The sequence below is a fragment of the Podarcis muralis genome, chromosome 5 (assembly GCF_964188315.1).
Source record: "Podarcis muralis chromosome 5, rPodMur119.hap1.1, whole genome shotgun sequence".
NCBI classification, from domain to species: domain Eukaryota; kingdom Metazoa; phylum Chordata; class Lepidosauria; order Squamata; family Lacertidae; genus Podarcis; species Podarcis muralis.
The window spans coordinates 39,495,303-39,514,186 of NC_135659.1; the positions used below are offsets into that span (position 1 = coordinate 39,495,303).

Below are 18,884 nucleotides of genomic sequence, written 5' to 3' on the forward strand. Positions count from 1 at the left end.
GCTTTTGCTTATTTATTTATTTTTTGGTAGGGAAACATATTAGCAAATGTTGCTGCTCTGTTTTAAGCTGTCTCCTTAAAACTACCTGTGGAAAGGAGTAGAAAAGAGAATGCTGACATCTGCTGGAAATTGGGTGCATTCCAGTGGACCATTGCCCCCGCATAGGTTCAGAACTGTAAACTTAAGTCAGGTAAATGGATGGTGATGAGCGTGTGTGTGTGTGAGAGATCTTTCATTGGGCCAAGCAGCTTTCCCCTTTTTTGTTTATCGCACAGAGCTGGACTCACGGATTCTGGAGAAGAAAGAAGGGGATCCCTTTATCATCAAGGGGTGGGGGGAGAGCGGGAAGTTGTGCAAACTCTGCAGGACAACTTGTACAAGAAGCCAAGTCTCAACTTTCCCTCCAGCTCTTAGTGATGTAATTCAGTTTAACCAACACCGTGCCAAAGACAAAGAGAAAGGCTACAACCCAAGCCCTCTGCAGGCATTATCTTCTGCACAATTGTAGGTCTGTAGAGGATAGTCAAATAATAAACAGGGGACAGTCACTACCTCCACACCCCCACCCCCACCCAAGATGAGCCCTCTCCCAGAGGGGAATAGCACATGTGGCTTTGCTCTCCATGTGTTTATGATGTTGTGGAGGATGTATTAAATTTATAGCCTGCCTTGCCTTCAAGGAGCTCAGGGTTTCATGGTTCTCCCTCTCTGTGTTTTCATCCTTGCAGCAACCCTGTGAAGTGGGCTAGTTAGAGACTGACTGGCCCAAGCTCTTGCGCGCGCGCTCTCTCTCTCTCTCTCTCTCTCTCTCTCTCTCTCTCTCACACACACACACACACACACACACACACACACACACACACACTATCTTAATGTCTGAATTCTGGCAAGCAACGCCTGCTGAAATCGCTTCTGCACAGCTCTCCAAGGTTCAGGGGCTGCCCTGTCACGTGGAATCAGAAGTCGGCTACTTTGTGCCAATATCACACCTCACCAGGAAGGCTGTTCTGCTATATCCATGGAGAAACATAACTGCATTTTGTGGTTGCTAGGCAATAACCAAAAGGTATGGGTAAGGATAAGAAGCAAGGTGGGGGAAAGTGGCAATGAATAAGAAGGCTCACACGGCAGAGGTCTGATGTCTTGGATTTTGCTGCACCAGAGCCTAGCAGGGGGCCCTATCCTGAGCACGTAAACGTCCAGGGTTTGCTAGCAGTCTTTCTGAAAACCTGAACATATCCAAATTTTGAATTGCAGGCTGATTATCGTTCTTGCAAATCCTTGTGCATTTAAAGCTGGACCATGCTGCTTCGAAGCAGTAGCATTACCTCTAAACAGCCACGACCCCACCCCCGAATAAATCCTGGGAAGTATAGTTCTGCGTGTTGCTATTCCTCCCCCTCCTCCCCCAAACAACAATTCCCAGACTGGTGTAATCACCATTCCCTCTTCCCAGGAAACACTAGGTTTTGGTGCCAGAGCCCAGCCCTGGCACACATACAGAACATAAGATCACTTTCAAGCATGTGCAGAGTGCTATGCTCTGAGCACAGCACAGCAGCATTTATCTCCAACATTTCCCTTTTTGAGAGGGAAGCTCTACATCTTCCTTCTTCAATAGTCACTGGAAATTTGGGGGGGGGGGGGCAATGAAGCAAGAGTTTGAGGACGGCTGCTACTTTTCACTATTCCGCAGTAAAGGCATATATTTCCAAGAGGCATCATTTCCCCCCAAATTTGCATTTATGTTTGGGGTATTCTGAAGCACCTGCCTATTTTATCCAGTTTCCAACCCATCCTCCAGCTAAATCCCTATGTCTAAATGAGTTTGGTTTTTCCCCCAAGGAAAAAAGACTCCTGGAAATCAAACCAAATAGATGCATCTCTGTTCCAAAGAACTTTATGTCTTCTAGCTGCCTATCTTGATTTGGGAAATCTGATTTAAAAATTAGTGACTCATCCTGCATGTCAAAGCTGTTTGCTGCCATCTGCTGGCAGCAGGGTAGTGTAACCTGGGATTTAAAATGAAACCAACACAAAAGGAAGTTTTATACTGTCAGGCAAAAATACCTTATTGCATACCGTCCCAACATTTCCCTGATGATGATAATAGGGACGGCCCATTCCATAATGATAACTTTACTATTTATACGCCACACATCTTGCTGGGTAGTCCCAGCCACTCTGGGCAGCTTCCAGCATATATAAAAGCAAAACAAAGTGTTAAGACATTAAAAAAAAACAAAAACCTTCCCTATGCAGGATTGCCTTCAGACGGCTCGGGAGTTGGATAACTCCATATCCTCCAACATTTCTGCAATGAAAGTAGGGGCATCCTAAGGAAAAGCAGGACATTCTGGGATCAAATAAGAAACCAGGATGGCGTCCCTAAACCAGGGACGTCCCAGCAAAATAGAGACACTTGGAAGGGTCTGTTATTGTGATGGTTGGGTTTACAAAGTTCCCATGTGCTGTAGGATCATCTCCATTGCTCAGTGCCCCCACAGTTTAAGGGTCACTTCTATAGTGCAGGAAGAACATGTGGTTTAATTTGGAATGTTAATGTGGAGCTCCCTTCTCCAAATGTGGATCCTTAGGTAGTCCCTGCATACAACTGTTGAGCTGGGGAAATGGAAGAGGGAAGCCATAGTCTGCGGGGTGGAACCCTGCATTGGGCATCTGGTTTTGGTTTCCGGTTGTTTTTGTGAACGTAAGAGTTTGGATTTGATATCCCGCTTTATCACTACCCGAAGGAGTCTCAAAGCGGCTAACATTCTCCTTTCCCTTCCTCCCCCACAACAAACACTCTGTGAGGTGAGTGGGGCTGAGAGACTTCAGAGAAGTGTGACTGGCCCAAGGTCACCCAGCAGCTGCATGTGGAGGAGCGGAGACGCGAACCCGGTTCCCCAGATTACGAGTCTACCGCTCTTAACCACTACACCACACTGGCCGTGCTGGATCAGACGAAAGGTCCAGCATCTTGCTGCCCACTCTTGCCCAACCAGTGGCCTTCAAGGAGTCCACAAGCAGGGCTTGGAAGCAGTAGCTGCCTTCCACTGTTTCCTCTTCTTTTGGCCTCAAAACGTGAGCCTGTTACTAATTTAAGCCAATTCATTTATTTCTTTTTGTATTGATTTGCGTTTGTATCCCATGAGTGAACTCAATTTTAGAAGAGTTACAGGAAGAAAACAAACAAAACCTGGAGCTCCCATGAAGCCATAATGTACTAGTAGCAGTCTGTGGATCATTTTGTTACCCAGCTTGAGAATCTATCGTCACTTCTCTTGTGGCAGTGAGTTCCACCAGTTCATTGGGGGTTAGGCTAGATGACCCTTGAGGGCCCGTCCCAACTCCGTGGTTTTATGAGTGGTCACAATATTCTTATTAATAATAATGATAATAATTTGGATTTATATACCGCCCTATACCCGGGGATCTCAGGGCGGTTCACAGAATAAAATCAAGATATAAAATCACAAAATATATAAAATAAAAACAACCCAATAAAAAACCCCAAAGAACCACATTTTAAAAGGGTGTTGGATGTCAATAAGATCAACCAAATGCCTGGTTAAAAAAGAATGTTTTTGCCTGGTGCCTAAAGGTGTATAATGTATAACGTATAATGTATAGGTGTATAACTAGGTGAACTTCCCTGGGGAGAGCATTCCACAGATGGGGAGCCACTGCAGAGAAGGCCTGTTCTCATGTTGCCACCTTTCAGACCTCTCGAGAAGGAGGCACACGAAGAAGGGCCCCAGAAGATGATCTCAGGGTCTGGGTAAGTTCATATGGAAAGAGGCAGTCCTTGAGGTATCGCGATCCTGAGCCGCATATTGCATTATGTGTATCAGCGCAACAGCTCTAAAGTAGCTTGAGCTAAAGGTTACTGAGTTCCCAACACTGAGTAGAGCTTCAAACTAGTTGGCATCCCCTGCTCAAAAACCACCACTATCCATTGCATCACCTTGGATTCCCAGCTATGCTGCATGTCATTTCCTTTCCCGAAATCATTATTTTTAAAACTGTTCGTTCATTAGAAAGGCCTCTTGCCTGACAGAAGTGCTTTGGGCTTTTTTTGTTGTTGCAGCTGCAAAACCTCTGAGTGCTCTCCACATTTTCCATCGATGGGACTTAATGTGCCTGCATTAGTGTCAAGGGGCGGTATTATTGCTACTGAGCCCAAGGGATAGGAAGTGTTATGAAGCCAAATGAATATTTTAAAACCATTTTACACACACAAAACCCCCACCAATTATAAAAGAGGCCGCCTCTAGCTAGGCACCATCAGCCCCTGCCAGGCTTTTGGGCATAGAAGCCAGTCTTCTGAGTAATTATTTGATGCCCTGATTCAGAAACCTTTGTTGGAATCAGAAATATTTTAACAGAGTAGACCATCTAGTGGTGAGATGGGAGAATGATTGGTACAGCTGCCTGATATGTGCTTGTTTTCTTCTCAGCATCTTGTGGCAGAGTTGCCAGGTTACATACTGAGTCTACAAGTTTGAATTCCTTAGTTAAGTCTCTGTATGCCTAGTCAGAGGTATTCAGTGGAATTGACTCCTGGGAAGTGGGCAGAGGATTCCAGCCTCAGTAGCCATAAAATAGCCTGTCCTTTAGAAAAACAAAAAACGGCTTTCTCCAAGGAGTTGTGTTGTTTGCATCAATCGGAGAAGGGCAGGGAACGGATGAAGGAAGTTGGTGAAATTGCAGCTGCTGCAGGTCCAGCTTCTCTGGGAGATGTAGGTACGCAGTGTCAGTCTCCAGGATGCAACCTAGCAACCTGATCTAAAAAGGAAGGAAGCGATAGGTGCGCAAAGTATATTGTGAAACCCAACGCACGTTGAGTTAATAATACACTCTCCGGCAGAGAATATTTCATTCACAGAAAGCTTCCATCTGAAAATGTGGCTGCAGAACCCCTGCAATGAATTTTGAATTAATTTTGATTCTGTGGTTCTAGATGCTCTGTGTTGCTAAGGGTTTAATAAAATATACAAGGGTATCCTATGAAGGATGGCACTGCAACTTGACTAAGAATCAGAGTTGGAAGGGAACCCGAGAGTCATCTAGTCCAACCCGCAGCAATGCAGGACTCCTGCCCACAGAAGTCACTGGATGGGCTTGAACCACCAGTCTTCCAGTTAACAACAGCCAGACACACAGGCCCATTGTGCTGCAAAATCAAAGTGGATTAGTTCTTTCAGAGGGAGGCAAGTTGTGGCTTAGCCAGCCTTCACTTACAAAATGGTCACAGTGAATCGGTGATGTCACTGGCGTTTATATGCTTTGGATGGGAAAAAGGGAGAAAGCCGTTAGTGATCTTCCTCTAATTACATATACAGTACAGCAAGGCAGAATTGTGTGGAGAGAGAAAACAGCGAGCCAGTGGCTCCGTGTTTGAGGCACATGTGTGCTCACCAAAAACAGGTAGAATTCGCCTGCAGCAGCCTTCTGCCAATAAGTGGAAACAATCTCTGTTCAAAGGGCAGGCGAGAGAGGCTTTCAGTCACCATGGTTATGTACTCCCGCTCTCTGGGGAGAAAGCCAGCGGGAGTATTAATCAGCATTGATCGTGACCAGACTCACAGAGCCCGCACGCTCCTTGAGCCGGCAGATCGCAGGTGCTTTTGATCATGGTCCAGAGAAGAGCAGGAAAGGAGCTGGGAATACAGGCCCCTTCAACCCACAGGCAGGCGCTGGCATTTGTCTAACCCCAATAGAGCAGCGGGGGAACCTGTGGCTCTCCAGCTGTTGTGGGACTACAACTTCTGTCATCCCTATTAGCCATGCTGGCCGGGGATGATGGGAGTCAGGAGTCCAGCAACTTATCCATTGCTGTGCCCTAACATATTCATGGCGCATGGATTCTAATTCCAGTAGTTGTTGTTCCCATCTGTCTCGGGAGACAATGGATTAGTGCACCTTTGGGGTTGAACTCAAAACGCTGGAGAGTTACAGCGCCTGCTGTGGCTTTAGAGACCAATATGGGAGAGACATGTTTTGTTGCAGCTGGGGCAGATGAAAGGTGTCGAGTTGTGCTGCTGCAGATGCACCATGGTATTTCTTCTCACCGCGCTCCTCCCAGTGGTCATTCCTCCTCTGGTCACTGCTATAGATGCACAACGTGACTGTCTGTCTCCAAACACTGTGATCATCTTCCAGGGATTCTCACATGGCAAGTTTAAAATTGCCAAGCTTCGTGTCACATTTGCAGATATCTTTGAGTGGCGGAGTTTGTCTGGTTCCTGAAGCCTGTTCCCTGTAGAGCACATCCTTGGGGATCCTACCATCTTCCATTCTGTGGACAACGACCAAGCCAGCTAAAACAGAAGTGCAAACATGCTGGGCATCTGTGATTCCTGAACTGCAAGAACTAGATGAGTCTCAGAGTGCTTTTGCAGCTCTACAATTTTATGATTCTATGATTATTTTTAAAGTAAAGCAAACCAAGCCACCATCATGCTCAAGCTCATCTGGTCTGCATATGGTCAGGGCTTGGGGAAACACACGCGGGCCACTTTGGGATCCATGACACAAGAAAGGTAAATAGATAAGAAAATGCATGCACACATAATGCGATCTACCACAATTAACTTTGACCCTGAGAAGAAAATCTAAGCCTACAGTCTCATGCACACTTACTTCTGAACAAAAAAGGCATAGGCTCCAGCTGTAAAGATATGCTTGCAACCTGAGCCTATGCTTTTTGTTTTACTCAGAAGTAAGTGCCACTGAGTTCAATGGCTTTTAGATCTCGTAAGGATTGCAGTCAAAATATGTGCTAGATATAAATGATTGGTAACAGCTGTGTTTATCCCACGGGGGGAGGGGGCATTAGAAGGATGTGTTTTCAAAGATTACATTTTTTGTTAGGCCTTATCTGAACTCTGTCCAGATAACTATGCTAAACTGTTTTGCTTCGCACAGGTAATTCCTGACCCTGATTCCCCTTGGACCTGCTGGGGAGGTAAGTGGCTCAGGCTCAGCCACACCCTGCCACAGATTATGACCTGGGGCTGACCCCTTCCCACATCTACATTCACTAAATTATACCGAACAGAAGAGGACAAGCCTTCCTCTTCGTATATCCCCTTTCAATTAAAAAGAAGGGAGGCCACGAAACAGAGTCAGGTCAGGCTCCCTAAATTTGTTCCCCCTGCATAAGGACACGGACCGCTATATACCCGCTGCGAAATCCTCCTTTCAGATTTGTGCTGCGTTGGGATAAGTTGCAAATAGGAACAGGCTGAGCTGCTACTGTGCAAACGTAGACAAGGAGGTAAACTCCGCAATTCACACCATTAGGCAGAGGTGTCTGTGGCTGATGTCGCTGGCAAGATAACCGGCTTCACTCTACAGCCCACTGGAGTTGGCAGCAAATCCCACCGGCTTTAATAGCTCCGAATGTAACACCTCTGGCACAAGCCGCCTACTAAAATCAGTCCCTGATGACAGCTTCCTTTCCTTGCTCCAACATTAGTAGGGGATTGCCTCTCTCTGACGATCACGTTGCCTTTGATGAATTAGCTCTCTGCTGCTGGGCTTCTGCGACATTTGGAGAGGAACCAGGAAATATATTCCAAAGCAGCATGTGGGAGCCTCTTTGCCCATGCTGTGACGTGGTTTCGTTTCTTTTTCCTAAAAGTTAAAGTTCTATTAAATATGGAACAGTGCCTATGCCTTCGGTCCCGTATGCAAATCAGTTCTTCCAGGATGTTATATAAAAGATAATTAATGAGGATATTTTCTCTCCTGCCTACCTATGACTGCAGCACACAGACCCTGGTGAGAGAGAGAGAAAGGAACTCATGGTAACCAGTCACAGGTTCCGGAGGGTTGGCAATTCATGGTGCCTGTTCAAGAACGATGTGGTAACGCAAAGGCCAGCTTTTTCCCTGGAGGCCATTGTGGAAGGCCCTCCCTGCTGAAATGGAGAGGTCCATCCACATTCCCATTCCCTGTTTATTTTATTTTTATTTGCCTGTCCTCCTATCTCCTCCTTTTTAAAATGTTAAACCAGGCAGAGATGAAACGGTCTAGCTTGGTTTCACAACACCCTTCATAACCCAGCTCTGATGGGCTTTTCAGAATCGGAGAGGTGATTTGGCTCACATCTTACTATCCCTCCCTCTCTCCTTTTGCCCCACTGCTAGATTGAGTCGTAGCTTCTTCTCTGAAATTATTGCAAACTTTGGGCTCCTTTGTCATGGAAGTGTTTGGGCTTCAGATATGTTGCTTTATGAGGAATCTGTGACTCTCCAGACTCAGGTTGCTAGACAACAAATCCACTACACCTGCACATTAGCCATGCTGGCATCTCCCAGTGGTGCAGCTGGATTATTTTAGATCCTGGACTTAAAACGGACATATGGGGACCTGCCTTAGACAGCCATGTTGTGAAGCACACAAGTAACATTTCTTTATTTCACACCCACCCACACCCATTCCCTTATTTACAATGAAAACTATCCCCACGTTTCTGATACATTAGAGCAAATATTCCCCACAAATATTATTATTTTTTTAAAGGAAGATATACTCTTAGCATGCACAGCTTCCCCTTTAAAAAACTCACTTAAATGGCTGCACCATCTTGATTACAGGGGGAAAAGTAGTCCTGGCTTCTGCTGACCTGATGTTAAACACATTTACTTGATAACAAACTCCATTTTGTTGTAGAGAAGGGTAACATGTTTTTGCAATTTAAATTAAAAAAAAAACAACTCATGAAATTTCATCAACATTTTACTGCAGGTTTTTCCCAATATACACATTTTTAGGTGCAGTTTTGACTAATTTACACATTTTGCAAACAATTTCTTCTAACTGAATGCATTTTTGTGTATGTTAATTTCACTAAGGCATGTATTTTGTGCACACTTTCCCCCTAATATATATGCAATTTTGCGCATGTTGTTTGGTTGGACAACTGCGCCACAAAATTTGAGGAAATGTAAGTTTCAAAGAATAATTGTGTTTTAGTTTGTGGATTGGTTTGAGAAGTGCAAATTAAGTAGTTTCTCCTTAAAATGCAAACAAAACCCAAATTTATCCTCCATCCCTGAGGACATATCCATTGCTCTATAAGATTCCCCCCTAATATTCTTCAGTTTGGGTCACTCTTTGTTTTTGCAAAACGAGTTACAACTTTCTTCATCTCTTCTACCTACCCAGCAGCTGGTCTTGGACTCCTTAATTTTTGCTCATCATGTGGAGAGAGTGGATTCTTAAACCCATGTTTTTTCCATTCATCATGCTGAGAAATCTCTCTCAAAAGATTAATCTTTGGATGAAGTTGGACTTTAATTCAATTTGCTTGATGGCTTTGGGTGAGTGGAGAGGAGGGCAGGCGTGGCGAACAAGGCAATATTCAGGAAGCTCTGCCAGCTCTTGAATGCTTTCAAAACTGCATTATAAAAATGAAAACTCTCTTAGGGCCATTTTCCTGTGGTTGTTGTCTATTCCTTTTATACGTTGTGGAAATTTAACTGGGCCAGGCTGGCTCATACTTCAAAATAAAATGCTGGTGAAATTCCAGTTACACAATTTCTCTTGTATCTCATCTGTTAAAGGGGTCTCTTCTCTAGTTTCCAGTTTCAATTTTCATTCCGGTTGTCTTTTCAATATTATTTCCATGAACTTTTCCCTCTCTCGGCAGAAAACTGGTTGCTACCCAACCAGAGTTGCACTGAAAGCTCTTCCCTATAGAAATTCAGTTTTGTACCGAGAGACAACTCTTAGAGACTATCACCACCAACAGAGCTGGTGAAATTCAGAAGAAGAGGTGGGCCGATCCAAGAACACACCTGGTAAAGAGCTTCCTGTGTCAATAAGGGGCGGCAGGAGAAAGACTCAAACCCGCAGTGTCGCACATGCTTGAAAGGTATGAGTCAATCCACAGAGCATGTTTCAGGCGCAGCAATGTCTATGTTCTTGAAGCCTCTGCAATATACCACAAGGATCACAGAGAAAGCAACGATTGAGAGCCCAGTGTTCACAAGCTGAATGGGAAGAAACCAGGGGAGAGGGGTCATTTTCTACCTCAAGGGCTGCATTCTCTAATGGGTAATACTCTGAGGGCCACATGCCAGTGATGGGGGAGACCAGAAGCAAAAGCAAACAGGAGTCACAGATGTGGTTCTTACCTTTGTACAGTAGGTTATATTTGAGCCATGCAAAAGTCAGAGGTTTCTTCCCAATTACACTGGCAACCAATGAAAACCATTTGTTTTGTTTTGTCTTGTTTTACCTCGTCCTGCTTCTTCTCTGTATCTAAGATGATGATGGTGATGATGATTCCAAATTATTACAAATCAAACCAAATTAATTTAATACAATTTCTTAAAATCAGGTTTCCTGCTCCCGTTGCTATCATATGTCCAAGATATTTCCCCATAGCTGCTTCCTTTCTTATTTGGTCTCCAGCTGACATCCTTCACTGCCATTAAGCCATTCTTCCAGCTATCTGCTTTTTCACATAACAAACACCTACCATGGTTTCATCTTATATGTATATACAGTGGTACCTCAGGTTAAGTACTTAATTCGTTCTGGAGGTCCGCTCTTAACCTGAAACTGTTCTTAACCTGAAGCACCACTTTAGCTAATGGGGCCTCCTCCTGCTGCTGCGCCGCCGGAGCACAATTTCTGTTCTCATCCTGAAGCAAAGTTCTTAACCCGAGGTACTATTTCTGGGTTAGCGGAGTCTGTAACCTGAAGCATCTGTAACCCGAGGTACCACTGTAATCCATTTCATGTGTGTAGTTCTTCATCTAGTGTGAAGCAGGGGTCAGCAAACTTTTTCAGCAGGGGTCCGGTCCACTGTCCCTCAGACTTTGTGGGGGCAGGAGCATATTTGGGGGGGGGGGATGAACGAATTCCTATACCCCACAAATAACCCATAGATGCATTTTAAATAAAAGCTCACATTCTACTCATGTAAAAACACCAGGCAGGCCCCACAAATAACCCAGAGATACATTTTAAATAAAAGCACGCATTCTACTCATGTAAAAACACGCTGATTCCAGGACCGTTTGCGGGCCAGATTTAGAAGGTGATTGGGCCGGATCTGGCCCCTGGGCCTTAGTTTGCCTACCCATGGTTAAAGGCATAGGAGAAGGGCTGGTAAGAAGCAATCCCAACACCCAACGTGGGATGGTACAATGTTTGAAAAGAAGGACTTCAACCACAAAGGCAGCTGTGCTTCTTAAAGCCTAACCAGACATGTAATTTTGTTATGTACATGGATTTTATCATCATTTCTATCATTTTGTTGCACCTACTGTTTAAAAGTCTGCTTTTATTGCTATTTTTAATGATATTTTTGGTACCACTTAATGTATAACACTTAGAGATTTTATAAATGAAATGCTATAGAAGTCTTTTTCTAATGATGATGATGATGGTGATGATGATGATGATGATGCAGTGGCACCTAGATCTCAGCATTCCACAAACAGCTTCATATGAAAGTAGAACTAGAAAGAATTCCTCTTTCTATCTTTGTGGGGCGGGGGAGAGGCTTATGTATGCAGCATCTCCACTCTCTGGGGGAAACAACAACTTCAAAACTGCAGCTGCCCTAAAGAATAAATGCTGGGAAACAGCATAAAAGCCAAGATACAGACTGTAATTAATTGGTCTGCTTTTTAGATGCAAATAAATAACCATGAGTATGAGTCAAGGGGAAATAAACTGCTTGACAGCAGCACTGGACTCCCACAAGCTCAGGCGGGGGAGAAAAATCTTGCTTTTATTTGTGGTAGTATCTAGGGTTGTCTGTAAGAGCTGAGTGGCAAGGAGAAATGCCAGGGGGCAGATCCCTTCATCAAGGCGTCCTCATACTGGGAAAAGCTGCACCCTGGTTTTGGGGGGTTTTTTTGGCCATCATGCAGCTTTTATAGGCATAGATAATCTAAATACTAAAAGTGTCAAAAGCCTCCTTCCTTGCCTTTTTTATTAGAAGGCATATTGCTGCTAATGAAAGAGAGGCGCCTCCATTTCAGCATGATGGGATTCAAATTCCTAAATCAGTGGAAAGGGGAATCTCCACCCCTAATTAATTTTGCCAGGTCTCCCCATGTGGCCCACAAGGCCATTTTGGCCAAGCCATGCCCACAGCTTACAGATGACATCACATATAATATCGGGAGGGGGGGAGTAAAGACATCGCTGGGACCAATCACCAGCCCCTCCAAAACCCTATGCCATGCACAACACTTTGCAAGCACCAACCTTTTTGTGTCTGGCCTTGGGCTTCTCCACTAAAACATCGTTTCCTCCTGTTCCCAAGCTGTACATACTCAAAGACACATTTTCCCACTCCTCTCGCCTCCCTGCCCACCCCGCCTGTTTTCTGTCTCTCCTTACTTTCTGCCATAAGTAGTGCTGGGATAGCTCCATTGGTAGAGTTGAACCCACAACTTCATCTCAGGGTTGTGGGTTCAAGTCCCACATTGGGCAAAAGATTCCTGCATTGCAGGGGGTTGGACTAGATGACCCTCATGGCCCCACCCAACTTTACAATTCCATGATCCATGCAGGAGTGGGAAGAAGGTAGATCTGTACCTAACGGTAGAGACGTGGACAATTTGCAGAAGATTGGCAGAGAATTCTGACTCCCAATTGTTTGACAACAGCAGCAATAAAATTACTCCTAAATTTCACTGCTGAAAGGAAGAACTTTGGAATAAATCCAGGAGTTGAGGGGTGTGTTTGTGTGTGTGTGTGTGTGTGTGTGTGTGTGTGTGTGTGTGTGTAGAAGAACTCCATTCAGTTCTGGTACTCAAACCTGGGCTCAACATTCTTTTCCTATTCCTCAACATTCTCTTCCTGGGTTCAACATTCTTTAATTCTAAGTGCATGTCTTTGGCTCCAAGCTTTTGTCTGAGGATCTTGGGGTTCTGCTGGATCCTGCAGAAAGTAGGTATTGCAAGCCTCAAGTCTATCCACACCTGATCTCTGGGATAATGAGATTGTAAGTTCCTTGAGGGCAGGGTCCCATCTTGTTTTTGCCCATGCAATTCTGTAAAATCCGGAGAGTGTGCCCTGTGAGTGCAGCGCTGTAAAACTCAAAGGAGAAGAAGGAAGGCAGGAAAAATCAAGTTCATACTCAATGTGGGACAGAAGGGAGATTGGGATTTCCCCCTAATGGTATATCATTGATGGAGATGTGGCAAGGGAAATGGAGCTGTCTCACTAGTGGCATGTCATTGACAAAATAAAATGAATGAATGAATGAATGAATGGCAGTCAGCTACCCAAATGGGATTTATCAATATTTTAAACACAAACACTCTCCATGCATCACTAAGACTCCACCACAGAAGTCTGTTGTTATTTATCGCGTGTGGGCACGTTTGTGTTTAAAACTTTGCTAATGCTAAGAAGGTGCCCGATTTCTTCCCCCACCGTCCACCATTGGCGAATGTGCAGCTGCGCTTGCAAGGACTCAGGGCAGCACGTATCGTATGGAAGTGCTTTTAAATGTGTGTGCCTTTACCTAAAAGTTGCAGGTGGTGGGAGAGCTCTGAAACAAAGAGGTTGCTCTCCCCACCCCTTTCCTTTCTTTCCGGCCGTGACTCTAAATATCTTTAACGACAAAGCGGAAATTCAACAGGTGCAGCACAAGGGATGCCGCACGGAAAAACGGGGGGGGGGGGGCTGCCACCTGTGTGGAGATGCTAGATTAATGTTTTTTACTCGGAGCAGCCCTGGAGATCTTAAGAGCAATTCCTTTCCATGGTGGTGGTGCTTGTTTATTTCCCTGAGAAACAGCCAGCCCCCGAAAACTCCTCGGCCAAAAAAGAGACAAAAACAAGCCCCCACCCGCCCAACAGACTGGGGCGCGCTCTTTCTCTTTCGATGGAAAGGGGAAGCCTCCTCCTCCCCCGCGCTGGGTCCCTTTCAGCCATTGTCCTCCACGTTCCACGGTGACGCTTGCCTGGGGATGCTCCGCGCAGCTGGAACGTGAGAGTGGCCGGGCTGCTCTTTCTGGAGAAGGGTTCTTAGGCTGAGCAAGCTCCACCGGGGCGACGCTTTGCTGCCTCCGCCGCCATCGAGGGCGGACTCGGCTGGGGAGCTCCAGGGCAGCACCAGCCAGCAGCAGTAGGGGAGAAGCAGGCCGCCTTGGTTCCCTGGGCGCGATGGCGCCGCCCTGCCTGGGCTACCCCGCCGGGGCGCAGGGGAGCGCCTTTCCCGGGAGTGCCTCCCCTGGTGACGCCCGGCAGGCAGCGAGAGAGGCTGGCCGCCCAGGCTTCTGGAAGAGCCAGAGACCCAGGTAAAGAGAGCGCCGAGAGGGTGGAGGGGGGTCCTCACTTGGGGGAGGGGGAGGGGGAGGGGTGGGTGTGTGATGTCGGTGGATGACAAAATCTGCGTCTCTTGACAGTCCTGGGGAGCTTTGCTCCTCTGTGTGTTTTTGTTTGCGTGTTGCTGGGCTTCCTGCTCGGATGCTGCCTCGCCCCTGTGGGCTACTGAGCTGCCGGGAGGCCTGGCCTGCTCGTTGGCTTCCTGGGGGCTGGGAGAGGGAGCCCTCTGGGGGATATTCTTCCCTCCTGGCTGGTGGAGAGGGAGTGCTTTCTGGAAGGCACCCGCGCCTGTTTGGTTTCCCCAAATCCGAGTCCCACCGTGACGCTTCTATCTTAGCTGATCGTGCCGAGACTTGCCTTCGCCAGCGTAGTGGGGTCATCATCCACTCTCCCCTCCGACCCCCTTGGGATAGGGTCTGGGGCTGCCGCATGGCAACGTCCCCGCTTTGGGGGATTCTCACCGCTGCGATATAAAGTGTGCGGGAATATATGTGTGCTTAGGCGGAGCAGCGCCTTGTCACCTCGGCCCTGCGCAACAGTTGCTTGGAAGAAAAGCCTCCATTCCAATGAAACTTGAGAGGTTTAAAGAGTGGGGGCGTTCCTTGCAGATGCTGTGAACCTGCTTGCAACAGGACAACGTAGTGAGGTAGGTTGCTGTTACTCCTGTTCCTTCAGCTGGAGGAACAGAGAGAGAGAGAGAGATTGCGGGGAGGGATCATAGCTCAGGACTAGAGTACATGAATTGCATGCACAATGTCCCTTGTTCAATCCTAGATGTCTCAAGTTATCAGGATCAGATAGCAAGTGATGGAGAAGACCTCTGACTTAGGTTCTGGACAAATATACAAGCTAGTATTAGGCAACTTCCTAGGTTTCTAGAGAGTGCTGTCCAACATGCTATTGGCTATTGTACTAAATTAGGGCTGTGCTCCTACTCTTGTTTATGGTGTGCACTCACTGTGTTTGCAGTGCTGAGTTTTTAATCTGTTTTCAGGCAACATTCTCCAAAATGCATATATCTCTTGTACTTTGTTGCAAGATGCTACTGTTTGGTGCTTGTTGTTCTTCAAACTCCTTAAGCCACCAGTTCCTTATTCTCTCTAGCCAAGGTGTGAACACCGTTACATAGGGGAAAGACATCCACACCCACTTCCACACTTCCTGGGTGTGTACACAAACAGAAATGAATTTCAGCCCTGCTGATATGAGCAGATGAAGGGTGGGGAAGGGGGAAGCACACCAAAACAGCAGAAACTTGACTGCACCCTAGGATTTGAATTCTGGTCTTACAGATCCAAGTCCGAAATCTTCTGACTCTGTTGGGCTTGCTTAATGGCAGACATGGATCTTCCCAATGGGCAGCTGCTAGAGCATGGGGAGGAAGTTGGCCGGGGGGGGGGGAATATCTGGGGCAGAGCAGCACTGGGTAATAAATGTAATAAATGAATTAATTGAAAAACATTCTGATAACTTTACCTTCAGAATTTTCTCACTGGAAAGGAACCATAAGATGATTCACCCTGAAGGCTTGAAAATCTGCGACTTCTTTGCTTGGATTTTTGGCTGGTAGAATCAGGACTGAAGGGAAAACCCCAGATGCCTAACTTCCTGAAGTAGAAATATTTTCCCCAACCCGAGCAACAGTTTGAGTCTGTCATCTTGGCAAACAGCACAGCCAATATCTCCTGTGCAAAAAGTATTTTGATCAGTCTATTTTTGTTGTTGTTTTAAAAATGAGGTGTTGGTGTTATTCACATACTGATAAAAGTGCTGTGGGTGCGAACACAGCACAAAATGGCTGCCATGGGGAGCAAAAGAGAGAGAGAAAGAGAGAGAGGCTCCTCCTCCTCTGTACTAGTGAGAACTGTCATAAAAAGATGTGGTTCTGATACTCTTGAGACAACCCAGTCCTGTGTGTACTTATTCAAAAGCAAGCCCCACTGAATCCAGCAGTGTTTACCCACAAATTATGCTTAACATCATGGCTTATGGCAGGTCTGCAGGATGCTGAGAATATTGGCTGGGCTGAATGGAATGTTTCCATGAACATCTCGTCTAGACTGTGAGGAAACTGATAGCCCAGGTGTGGGGAACCCACAGTCCTTCAGATACTTTAGACTCCAAGTCCCATCAGCTCTGGCCAGTGTGTCCGATGATCAGGGATGATGGGAGTTGTAGTCCAGCATCATCTGGAGAGACCCAGTTCCCTGACCCTGTGATAATGGCCAACTAAGTTAGTTCTTGGTATGAGCTTTCGTGTGCATGCACACTTCTTCAGATATCTTCCTTGTAATTAGTTAAAATGAATGTCAACAAGATGAGGTGCGACTGCTTCCAATTCATTATTATTATTATTTTTAGTGGTTTTACATCCCATGCTGCTGAAAATCCTGGGGCATATTCCCAACTTAAGTACTTACAGCACAGGAAAATTGTGATCCTTGGTATACATGCACGGATGTACTGCAGAGGGAAGGTGAAAGAATAGTTTAAATTCCACGGTCTTCCTGTCTGGCCGTGCAGGTCTGTAACTCTGCAGTACAGCAGGCTTGTGCTGGTGTTGCCTTTCTCTGACAGGGTTGGTGGGTCAAACTGACAAGGGGGCTGTCCTGCCTGCCTGTTGGCAGCTGTGATTACGCCAGGAGGCAACATGCTGGGCTTGTCTGTATTCATTTGCACCGGTCCTTCTGAGTAATGCAGCTGGATTGCTGAGCCTGTTGCTTCTTGAGAGCCAGTGTGGGCGTGTGCAGAAAACAGGAGAAATGGAAGCGACAAACCCCTGGGATTCGCAGCCAACAACATCCCCCACCGCAGCAGAAAATGAAAATAGCTGTGTGCTGAGGCTAGCTTAATGGGGAAGGGCGATCCTGAAGGTTTTGCGCCAGCTGCAGGGCGTTCTGCTGCTTGGGGACTGAAGAGCATTAATGAGGAGGGCCGATTGATCTCCACTGGCATAGGCAATTATAACCGTATTTCGCCTTACAGCTGCAGGCGGATCAGATATTTCACAGCTAATAGGAGGGCTGCCTATAGAAAGTGTGAGGTTGGCTTGGCTCACACTTGGAAATGTGGAGGGTTTGGGAGGGGGCGTTGTTGAATTCAGCAATGTTGTGGAACCTCTTGTTATGCCTAAGTTTCTGCCTTCCCTCTTCTCTCTCTCTCTCCAGACCTGCTCCCCAAGGGGCTATGTAAACACACAGAACTCCTCCTTGGTTTCCAGCCGAGCGAGCAATATGCCTGAACAAAGTAATGATTACCGGGTGGTCGTGTTTGGAGCTGCAGGAGTTGGCAAGAGTTCTCTGGTTCTCCGCTTTGTGAGGGGAACCTTCCGGGAGACGTACATTCCCACCGTCGAGGACACCTACCGCCAGGTGATCAGCTGCGACAAGAGCATCTGCACCCTTCAGATCACAGATACCACCGGGAGCCACCAGTTCCCTGCCATGCAGAGACTGTCCATCTCCAAAGGCCATGCCTTCATGTTGGTCTACTCCGTGACCAGCCGGCAGTCCATCGAAGAGCTTCAGCCCATCTACGAGCAGATCTGCCAGATCAAAGGAGACATCCAGAAGGTCCCGATCATGTTGGTGGGGAACAAGAGCGACGACTCGCAGAGGGAAGTGCAGGCCAGCGAAGGGGAGGTCTTGGCCACCAAGTGGAAATGCTCCTTTATGGAGACGTCGGCCAAAATGAACTACAACGTGCAGGAGCTTTTCCAGGAGCTCTTGAATTTGGAGAAGAGGAGAAGCGTCAGCCTCCAGGTGGACGGTAAGAAATCCAAGCAGCAGCGCAAGAAGGATAAACTGAAAGGCAAATGCTCAGTCATGTGAGATGCCTGGGTTCTGCGCCGCCTTTGCGGTTGAAAGAGGACTTCTTCTTGCATTGAAAACTGTCTCGCCTGTCCTGGGGTGTGCCTGGAGTAGCGATTTCCCAAGGAGCTGACCCAGGATGTTTTTGCTTTATAGTCTAAATTTCGTTTAGGCTGTTTGAATATTCCCTTGATGGAAGTTGGGGTTTGCATGTTTGTTCTGCACTAGCAGGCTTTTCCAAAACAGCCACCATCGCTCTCCATGCCCTCCTGTCCCTGCAGCAACCAGTATTAGCCATTTATGTCACAGGACAAGCCGCTAGGGTCATGTGCATTGAGGAAAAGCAACAGAGGGTACTCTTGTCCTGCATTTTGCCACTGCTTCTGACACCATCTCCAAGTTATCATAGCTCCTCCCCTCCTGCCCTTATGCAAATGCTCAAGGAACCAAGCAATTCTCACTAGGGCTCCGGTCAGTAAGCCAGAAACAAACAAAAATAGTACTGTGTCTGATGTTTTGTATATACTTCAAAGGGACCTCTTCAGATGGATGCATCACCAGGGTAAAATCAAATGCTGATTGCGGTAAATGATGACTTTTGATCATTTACGGTAGGTCTTTGAATCTGCACGCTTGTAGGGAAGGAGGAGCTGCATTCCTCACCAAAGAAGTGCTTGTTGTTTCCTATTACATGTTAAAACTTCATTTGTGGTGTTTGTATATTGGCGAGGATTTTATGTGAACGATTAAAGTGATTTGAGTA

The 18,884-nt window shown here is 46.4% G+C and overlaps 1 protein-coding gene across 4 annotated transcripts; it reads left to right on the forward strand.

Annotated features, from left to right (window-relative positions):
- The first annotated feature begins 13,666 nt into the window (after positions 1-13,666).
- Positions 13,667-18,884, forward strand: DIRAS3 (DIRAS family GTPase 3). 4 transcript variants are annotated; one of them, XM_077928606.1, is made up of 3 exons: positions 14,373-14,958; positions 15,795-16,008; positions 17,480-18,884. In XM_077928606.1, exon 3 carries the CDS (start codon positions 17,546-17,548, stop codon positions 18,140-18,142), a length of 597 nt encoding a protein of 198 aa, XP_077784732.1. In that variant the 5' UTR covers positions 14,373-14,958; positions 15,795-16,008; positions 17,480-17,545; the 3' UTR covers positions 18,143-18,884. The 4 variants fall into 4 exon arrangements, with proteins under 4 accessions (XP_028588962.1, XP_077784732.1, XP_028588963.1 ...); XM_028733129.2 differs by lacking the exons at positions 14,373-14,958; positions 15,795-16,008 and adding an exon at positions 13,667-14,284; XM_028733130.2 differs by lacking the exon at positions 15,795-16,008.